The 10,292-nt window shown below is 42.4% G+C and overlaps 1 protein-coding gene across 1 annotated transcript in view; it reads right to left on the reverse strand.

The window, feature by feature from the left end:
* The window catches only part of tgds (TDP-glucose 4,6-dehydratase), a 16,955-nt gene extending 6,972 nt beyond the window's left edge, over nucleotides 1-9,983 (reverse strand). Inside the window, exons 1-9 of the mRNA XM_088331806.1 lie at nucleotides 9,785-9,983; nucleotides 9,623-9,689; nucleotides 9,455-9,523; nucleotides 6,635-6,725; nucleotides 6,411-6,559; nucleotides 5,000-5,098; nucleotides 4,876-4,935; nucleotides 4,747-4,790; nucleotides 4,516-4,681 (exon numbers count right to left, since the gene is read on the reverse strand). Of these exons, the coding sequence (XP_088187932.1) occupies nucleotides 4,516-4,681; nucleotides 4,747-4,790; nucleotides 4,876-4,935; nucleotides 5,000-5,098; nucleotides 6,411-6,559; nucleotides 6,635-6,725; nucleotides 9,455-9,523; nucleotides 9,623-9,689; nucleotides 9,785-9,831 (792 nt within the window). The 5' untranslated portion in view covers nucleotides 9,832-9,983. The remainder of the gene's footprint in view (nucleotides 1-4,515; nucleotides 4,682-4,746; nucleotides 4,791-4,875; nucleotides 4,936-4,999; nucleotides 5,099-6,410; nucleotides 6,560-6,634; nucleotides 6,726-9,454; nucleotides 9,524-9,622; nucleotides 9,690-9,784) is intronic.
* Between the last annotated feature and the right edge of the window lie 309 nt (nucleotides 9,984-10,292).

Genomic DNA, 10,292 nt, shown 5'->3' on the forward strand with positions numbered 1-10,292 from the left:
TTTTTCAGTGCTCGTCTCTCAGCTACTGTTGTTAGGCTGTCCAGCTCTTTGCCCACAACAGAGCTCGCTTTCCTAACCAGTTTATTGAGACGAGAGGCATCCTTCTTCTTGACGCTGCCTCCCCAACACGCTGCCGCATAGAAGAGGGCGCTTGCCACTACTGTCTCGTAGAATATTTTCAGGAGCTTTTTGCAGATGTTGAAGGAGGCCAGCCTTCTGAGGAAGTAAAGTCGGCTTTGCCCTTTCCTACATAGAGCTTCTGTGTTGGCAGTCCAGTCCAGTTTGTTGTCCAGCTGCACACCCAGGTATTTGTAGGTCTGGACAAATTCTACACATTCTCCCTTGATGGTTACAGGAACCGGGTGAGTTCTGGTTCTCCTGAAGTCCACCACCATCTCTCTGGTCTTGGTGGTGTTTAGGTGCAGGTGGTTTGCGTCGCTCCATCGGACAAAGTCCTGAATCAATTTCCTGTACTCCTCCTCCTGCCCGTTTCTGATACATCCCACGATCGCAGTGTCGTCGGCAAACTTTTGCACATGGCAGGACTCAGAGTTGTACTTAAAGTCCGATGTATATAGAGTGAATAGGAACGGAGAGAGAACGGTCCCCTGCGGAGATCCTGTGCTGCTAACCACAGTGTCCGATGTACAGCCCCCCTGTTTCACATACTGGGGTCTGCCTGTCAGGTAGTCAGTAATCCATTCTACAAGGTGTGAGCTAACTCCCATCTCTGTCAGTTTCCTACTCAGTAGCAGAGGCTGTATGGTATTGAAGGCACTGGAGAAGTCCAAAAATGTAATCCTCACAGCCCTCTTCGCCCTATCCAGGTGAGAGAGGGATCGGTGTAACATGTATACTATAGCATCCTCCACTCCCACCTTCTCCTGGTAAGCAAATTGCAGTGGGTCGATGGCGTGACGGACCTGAGCCCGACCCTGCAGCTGCAGGTTCATTGCGTTCAGGTGACTCGTAATGTCACACAGAAAAGCCATTTCACACAAAAACCTTTTGTCTCGGAGTTGTGTTGTGTCTTTCCCTTTGCTGTCCAAGAACAAACAAATCTCCTCACGAAGCTCGAAACACCTGCGCAGCACCTTTCCCTAGCTTAGCCACCGGACCTCAGTGTGATAGGGCAAATCACCATGCTCTGTTTCTAACTCGCACAGAAATGACTTAAACTGGCGGTGATTTAACCCTTTGGCTCTGATAAAGTTAACTGCGCATGTGATGGTGCTCATTACATCTTTCATTTTCAAGGCTTTACCACACAAGGACTCTTGGTCTATGATACAGTGATAAGCTGTCAGCTCACGTGTGACGTTTTCCTTCTGCATCTTCTCCCGTATCTTTGCCACCAGTCCACTCCTGTGTCGGCACATCGCAGGTGCTCCGTCTGTTGTCAGACTCACGAGTTTTTCCCAAGACAGCTCCATCTCGTTTACACATCTTGAGACCTCTTCATACAAATCATGTCCAGTAGTTGTGCCGTGCATAGGACGTAGCGCTAACAACTCCTCTGTCACGTTGAGGCTGGAGTCCACTCCGCGGATGAAAACTGACAACTGGGCAATGTCAGAAATCTCTGTGCTCTCGTCCACAGCCAGGGAATATGCGATGAAATCTTTCCCCTTTGTAACAAGCTGCTCTTTTAGATTGTTAGACAACAGGTCTACGCGATCAGCAATGGTATTTCTGCTCAGGCTGATGTTTGAAAAAAAGTTGTCTTTTGCCTGGGCAAAGTTCGGCACAGACTTTAAGCATACAGTTTTTGATGATATCCCCCTCTGTAAATGGCCGGGCTGATTTGGCGATCTCCTCTGCTAAAATAAAACTGGCCTTGACAGCAGCCTCGCTTTGTGACTGGGCTTTTCTGAACAGACCCTGTCGAGATTTGAGACCTCGTTTGAATTCCTCGACCTTCTGTAGCCTTTGTTCTATGTCCAGAATCTTGGTTTTGTCCGTGTGTTTTGTTTCATGATGCCGTCTCATATTATACTCTTTCATCACCGCCACACTTTCTCCACATAGCAGACACACAGGTTTTCCAGCTACCTCCGTGAACATGTACTCCAACTCCCACCTTGTTTGAAAGCCCCGGTTTTCAGTGTCCACCTTCCGTTTAGCCATTGTTGATGGGTATCTGTAAGATAATTTTTGCTGTTATGCTAATGAAGGCTGCTGAATAAATTAAACCGCCTCCCGCTGTGCTCCTGCTTGGCGCGTCCCCGTTGCATTGTGGGAAATGTAGTATTCGTGCGTACTGCGGGCTGCTGGCTTGCAGCGGCCTGCGGGCCGGATCTAATAATATATTGATATCGTCACGCGGGCCAGGTAAAACCCTCTCGCGGGCCTAATGTGGCCCGCGGGCCTTGACTCTGACATATGTGCTCTATGCCGTAGACAACCAAACTTGCTATTCACATTCATCTTTTTCGGCCAATTGCAGGCTTTGTTTTGCCCCTTTAGCCTATGCCAGCCTGTCAATGATAAAAAGAATCTGCCCCCTTTACCTCCGAATAACTTTAGCCAATAGTGATTGATACAAATGATGATTGACACATTGGCTGGGAAATGAAACGCCGGCATATGTATCCCAGCATACACCGCGGACCACATCGCCTACGAGGAAAAATCTAGTCGGCGGCTGTGTGCCTTTGTTGCGAAACCTTGCGACTTAATATTGATCCATATATAAGGCGCACTGTATTATAAGGCGCATGGTCAGTTTTTAAAAAAAAATAAAGGCTTTCAGGTGCGCCTTATAGTGCGGAAAATACGGTACATGAAATTGTGAATGTGCTGCTTTTTTGTGTGGATACAGTGGATCCTTGGGACAGGGCATCCCCGCCTAAGCTTCAACTAGTTTACTTAAATGTGTGGAATAAGTATTTTTTGGCCCCTGCCTTACAAAACTGCGGGCTCGCCCCAATTAAGTAAGGTAAATGCAACATTGACGGACAAATAAAATATAGACAAAACGAAAAGTGCTTTTATCTGCAACACAGTGTTATTATCATGCAATATGTAAACTCAGCGCTACAGAACTTGAAGCCTTACTACGATGTGCTTGCGCGCCGTGTGCAGTGTTGGGCACATTACTTTAATAAAATATCTATAGTTACTCCTTCTTCCAAAAAGGACCTGAGTTAGTGACTGAATTACTCTATAGTAAAAGTACCTAGTTACCAGGGAAGGTAACGATTTCTGTTACTTTAAACGTATGTTAAAAGATTTTCTGAGCAGTATCCGAATCGGTTGAATAGAGAAGAGCAGACTGGTAGTTGTGTTTTAGAACCTTGTAATATTTAATGCACCTCACCAGTATCAGACCTGAAGTACAACAACAAAAAACATGAGTTTAATAAATTAAATCTAACTCTCACAAATGGTCAAGTAGACATATCTTACTGTACTTCAAATAATTTGTTCACAACAAAACTCAACTATAAAACAATATTGTAAAGCAATCTGATTCTATTGCACTAACGCAACCTGTATCCAATCTGTTAAAGTGTGTCTGAACTGCACATATCCACTTTATTTCACACCAGACCCAGGCCACCTTCATATGTTGTCCTAAATTCAATACATATCTGACATTTTGGAATGTGACTTCTGTGTGAACGGATGAGACACGTTCATGCAACCTGCACATCATTGATAGGCGGGACAAAGTGGCGAAAAAAACAACCATGGCAGGCGAAAACACGGAATGCATTCAATGGAGGAAAAGCGGGAATTTGAATTTAATATTTGGAGGGACGACTCTGTTCAGCCACCGGAAGCACAATAACTTTCAAATTGTTGGATACGCTTCGCCATTAGCATCCATGAGTACTTCCGCAAACACTCAGCGCATTGCGTGTGGAGTCACGTTTCCTCTTCTGCACATGCGGGACACATTGTGCATAAGATGGTAACAGGTCGCATCTAGTTGGAAATGTGAACTGTCTTCTATTCAAGCCCACTGCTTTTGACCATCGGTAGCTGAAGCTAAAATAGTCAGATTACCCAGTTACCGAAAATATAACGGCGTTATTTATAACCACATTATTCCCGACAATGGTCTTGTTATAAGCCTCATTTCTCTCTAGTGTCAGTGATTTAAATTATGATAGACACAATTTGTTTTTCGATGCATTATGTATTTGTAAATAGACTTTTTAATAAAATATAATCCTTATTTTAACTAAATACACCTGTAATTTGATTTTATTTTTTCTGTAACTGACAAAATACAATTACATTTTTTGTATCCTATTTATGCAACGCCGTTACTTGTTCTCTGTAACTCCCTAAGTCTGTTTATAAAGTTGTTTAATCATGTGCACATATATTTCACATAAGTAAGCCTTACAATATTCCATTTTGTTGTCTTAATGTTTTATCTAAGGTACAGAGGGTTCTGAAGGAATTAGGTAATTAAGGATAATGTCATATCCCGGGGGCCTGCTCTCTACTTTTCCCGTATCGCCTGCTTCTACTCTTACCTTTGGATCTTCCATATTAACTTACCATCTTGACAAGCTCCCTGGCCAGTTCCACGATGGCAATCTCACAATTTGACCCGATGTTGTAGACTTCTCCCACAACGCCTTTCTCCAGTAAAAGCAGGAAGGCCTTTACCGCATCATCCACGAAAAGGAAGTGGCGAGATTTGGGGATTGTTCCCTGAATGGTGCTGCAATGCAAACACAGAGCAGTCAAGATGCTTCCAGGGCGACCCTCCCAAAATAAAAAACCTACCATTTCTTGCTCCTTTGCAAGAGGGTAAGAAACTTGGGAATGACCTGTGAGTGTAAGAAAATATATTTTTTTTTGCAAAATAAAATTAAAAAAAAAAATCACTACTCTGTTACTTGAGTACCTATGTACCTTTTCTGTGTATTGTTGGGGGCCATAAATGTTGTTGCTTCTGGTGATGATCACAGGAAGCTGAAAAGAGTAAAACGAGGTTCATATAACCTAAACCCTAGTATCTAAAAACCTTTTGACTGACCTGATATTTTTTCCAGTACAACCAGACGAGGTGCTCTGCGGCTACTTTGGAGGCCGAATAAGGGTTGGAAGGCCTCACGGGACTGTTCTCATCAAACACCTGTCAAACTCAAACCACAAAACCACTGAGTCTGACATCTATTAGTTGTGAGGTGGATAGAAAAAGTGTACACACCCTTGACCAAATGCTTTTTAATACGTACAACACAAGTGAAAAAAGAAGTACCGCATTTTCTGGACAATAAATCACATTTTTTATAGATAGGTCGGGTTTGCGACTTATACTCTGGAGTATCTTATGTGTGAAATTATTAACATGTTATTTTCACACAGATGGTTTTGGTAAACTCCTTATCACTGTATTCTCGTTTATCACAGTTTATGGGGACCAGAACCCCGATTGCGTTATGAAAACAATCCACAAAGTAGTCTTCCATATTTATCATGAGCTATGCCGGCCCCCGGTCGTAGCAATGGTTGTCCAGGGATAATGGATCGCTGCCAAAACAGTGCATTTCATTTTAGGCAAAATTGGGAAAAAACACAGCCACGCATGGCCAATTTTTTTTATTCAGTCCCTTTTCTCAGCAATAGTGGAGTGGGGATAATTCATCACGGCTTTTCATTTAACACTCAATGTTCTTCATTTAAGTTACGGAAGAACAGTAAAAAAAGAACCGCCACTTTTGACAGAAATTACATATCTCAGCACCCTCTGGCAGCAATATTTAACTGAGGATAATGGATCTCTGTCAAGAAGTTAGTTTTAGGCTGGTCACAAGAGCAGGCTACAGCGGACCAAACTGAACAAAAAAAGCACTCCGTCGGCCCCTGCTCTAAGCAATAATCGATCATGGATAATGGATGGCAGCTAAAACAGTTCATTTAATGTTGGCCTGATCGTTGAAATATGAGATTAGGGATAATCGAAAGTGGCCACACAAGAGCAAATTACATTCATGGGACAAAATGGCAAAAAAGAGCCACCAGAACCGACAAAGATAGGCTCTGTCGGCTCCTGCTTGCAGCAATAGTCGACTGCGAATAATGGATTGCCCTCACAACTATCCATTTAATTTATAGGTGGACGAAAATGGCAAGCCTTCTGACAAAAACACCTATCAGTCCCCACTTACAGCAATATGGAATTGGGGATAATGGATAGTGACTACATGAGTGGAGTGGACATAATGGTAAGAGAGCTGCTACATCGGACGAAAAAGCACTCTGTCGGCACCCGCCTGACTGGGGATAATGGTTTGCAGCCAAAACACTGCAGTTCATTTAAGGCTTGCATCTGTGGCCCAAACAGAAGAATCGCGCTCTTCAGAAATAGTCGACCAGGGATATTGGTTCGGAGCTACTGTGTGTAAACATTTTGAACCCTGTTTCGTAAAATAAACAGGCCAAACCTCATCCAGGCTAGATCCGTACACTTCATCGGTGCTGACAAAAATGAATCGCTGCGGTCGGTGGCGGGTCTGACTAGCAGCCGCCAGCAAAACTTGAGTTCCGTGAATGTTAACATGCTGAAAAGCGGCCGGATTTTGGAAAGACGCGTCTGAAGAGAATCCCAAATGAATCATTTCAAACAAAATCTCATATCTTAGCGGCCAAAATGTGAGCTGCTACTCACCGACGTGCGTTTTTGCAGCCAAGTGAAAGATGACATCCACGTTTTTTGTGTCGAAGATGTTGGTCACCAGCTGAGAGTCGCATATATCGCCCTGTTGCATAAATACATCGTCAGGCAAAATTCCGCAAATGTGAATGCCCTCTTTACACAAGACAGAAGAACCCGGGGATATAGCGTCCATGCCTTACAACGTTTTTACTTTACGGTGTGCAATAAGATGTTCTTTCAACATCTTCCCCTCTATATGACATCCACAATAAATTATTATGCAATACCCAAAGTCTTAAGAAATCTAAACTTTGCATATTAGCTGACATATAAGGTGCTGGTCTGCTATTAGTCTGCATTATGGTATTGGCTGAACTACCTCCCGCAATGCATTTGTGTGTTTTGCGTTCTTTGTAATGACTTTGCGAGTCAAAGATACAATATTGTATGCCAAGTCATGTCTATAAGATGGCTGTCTTCTGTTGGTTGACGTCACAGCATCATGAAAATATTAAATCCCTATTGGCTCACTTTCCTCCCACAATGCCTTTCCTCTTCATTGAGTTCAAAATCATGTGTGTTTCATGTGTTGGTGAAATAAAACTATCCTTTTTTACTATATTTGTTGGCTATGGCCCCACTCCCATGGCTTTCAGTGAAGCAAAAGAACGATAATCATGGAAACAAAGCTAGTGATTATCAAGGAATATGAAGAAGGCACACAAATCGCTACCGTTTCTAAGTTGATGGCCAGAACAAATGGATGATCTGGAATATCATTAGAAATAAGGAGGCGTTTAAAACAAGGAAATTGAAGGGCATGACTATCCTTGCCAGAGGAAGTTTTTAAATCAGATTTTTTTTTCACCATCTCCCCTCTCTGCATCCACCTGCTACTCAACTTGACCAGTTCAAATCCTGGCACACCAATTGTAACTACAACTTCATTTTTCCTTTACATTTATAATCCCAATGGTATTTAAACACGCATGTAGATGTCACATCAGTAGTACAGTACTTTTTTGTTATTTTAACGGAATATCTGGTGTACTGTTGTAAATCATTTTTTTTCCTCCACATATTTGTTTGATTTCGAGGAGCCAAAAGGTAGGTTATCCCCCCCCCCCAAAAAAAAAGGCTGGCAGGATAATCAGACCTTTTAAATGTTTTATTTGCAGAATATTCTGAGCACAAATGGATCGCAGGCAATGGCTGTAAACAGTTCATGAGTACAAAGACTGATGTGGCTTAAGTCAAGTCAGGGCAGTCCTCAAGCTGAAACAAAACCAATTTTGCAGTGGAACAGAGGTGGGCGATAGTGGGAATTTTGTTATCGATCGGCTATAAGTAAATACAGAGGTATAAATCAAAACCACTCTTACACCGATACTTATTGCTTGCAAATGTCAACATTGAATAATCTAATCCCTCCCCCTTTAGTTAGTTTATAAATACGATAAACACAGCCCAAAAATTGAATGCACTGAAATGTTGGATTTTTAATGAAATGGCTACAACGCAAACTTTAACTGTGTAAACAATTTTTACAAAATTGATTGCAACTGTGGGGCAGCACGGCGGCGCAGTGGTTAACGCGTGTGCGGCACAGTTCTGAGGTTGTGAGATCAAACCCCCTATGTGGAGTTTGCCTGTTCTCCTCGTGCTTGCGTAGGTTTCCTTGGGGCACTCCGGTTTCCTCCCACATTCCAAAAACATGCTTGTCGGGTTAATTGGCCGGTCCAAATTGTCCCTGGGAGCGAATGAGTTGTTTGTCCCTGTGTGCCCTGCGATTGGCTGGCAAACAGTTCAGGGTGTCCCCTGCCCACTACCCAAAGATAGCTGGGATGGGCTCCAGCACCCCCGTGACTCTACTGAGGATAATCGGTTTTTGGTTTGAACAATTTTATTGACACTATTAACAGCAAATAAACAATGTGAGGTATGGACAATTTTAACAGCAATTAATGACGGATGGATGGATTGCAACGGTTTCAAAACAAAAGCGTCAATTGTCTCTCATTCCCAGCCTAAGGCTAGGCTCCAAAGCCAAAGGTGAAAGATTGATCCCAGGAAAAGGGTATCAATCTGATCAAAGAACTTGCTAAGTATCGATAATATCAATATTTGAATCGATCCGAAAACCCTTGGGGGAAATTTCCACTGCACAACGAGCCTTTATCCAAACCGGTTATAACAAGTACTGATGTAATGGCGCTTAAGGCTAGAAAATAAAACACAACTGAGATAAAGGAATAATAATAATCACAACTGAATAAATGAACAAGTTACATAATTAAAACTAAATAAAGTTAAGTTAAAATGATTTAAATAATTAAGAGGTTATAAATGAAGAAATCGCATCATCGTTACTAAATATCATCAATGACACATTTCATTATTAAAACAGTACCGTGGGTTTGAAAGGCCATTACTAATTACTAGATGTTTCTATCCCCCGCTATATGGCAATTTCGCTGCGATCCCCAATTCAGAACGGATAATTGTCGTATCCCAGGTGATCTACTGTACTGTACTGTACTCTATCTATCTATCTACCTTGGTCATATCCCTCAAGAGGGGTGACCGACAGCAAGAGTTTGGAAGAGTATGTGATAGGCGTAAGTTATGTGTCAATGTTGGGAAGAGTAAGGTGATGAAGTGTTCACGTGATGGAGTGGGCATGACGTTAGAAATCAGGTTGCATTGACAGGTGCTGGAAGAAGTTGAAAGCTTTAGGTACTTGGGTTGTGATGTGGCTGCAGTTGGTGGAATGGAGTGCGAGGTATTGCACAGACTGAGTTAAGGAAGCAAGGTTTTGGGTACTGTACTCACCTTGATGAAAGTGTAGTTAGCTCTGTTTTTAACGCTCTCCAGACTCCTCGGACTGCAGCAGTGATCTAACTGAAAATAAATTAAATTGATATCACTTTGTGCTAATATGTGCGGCTTTTATAAGTATACTGTATTTGAATCCGATTTTAAGCCTTTTAGAAAGCTTACATTGTCCAAGTTATAGATCTTCCACTCGGGATGTCTTTTAACGAGGGAACACACAAGGTGCGAGCCACTGTTGGCACAGATGAAGAAAAGAAGAAAAAATAATGAACAATGTGCATGCATGTCATTTATTGTTAGTGCATTAACTGTGATGACGTCACTCACATAAAACCAGACCCCCCAGTCACCAAAACTGTTCTGACAAAGTCCATTGGTCCACTCCATAGAGTCTCCTATCAGCATCGATGACGTAATCGTTTCACGCAACAAGTTTAATAATGTTGATTTCGTGCAAAAAAAAAATCTAACGTGATGACGCGACTAGAACGCTTCAGGGTTGCGGACATGTTTTTGCGCCAGTTTGCGTCGATTTGCGGTAGTGTTGACACGTTGAACATGGGAGGGACCATTTGTAACCTATGTTCGCCCACACTCAGCTCTATGATTGGTTAAGATTTTCAGACAGCCCAGAGGCTTAATAGTGATTAGTCCATTTCTGGTTCACTCATTTTAATGACAGTACCCATTGGTTAAAATGACGCCTTGAAGTCAAACGAAATAGCAAGAAAAGAAATGTAGCGTTCGTAGTTTGGTGTCAAAATAAATGTCGTTTTAAGGACATTGGATGCTGTCTGTGCTTGTTTGCAACATAAAGCCCGCAAGTGTAACTGCA

The sequence above is a fragment of the Urocampus carinirostris genome, chromosome 3 (assembly GCF_059441175.1).
Source record: "Urocampus carinirostris isolate Australia breed hairy pipefish chromosome 3, RoL_Ucar_1.0, whole genome shotgun sequence".
Taxonomy (NCBI): Eukaryota; Metazoa; Chordata; class Actinopteri; order Syngnathiformes; family Syngnathidae; genus Urocampus; species Urocampus carinirostris.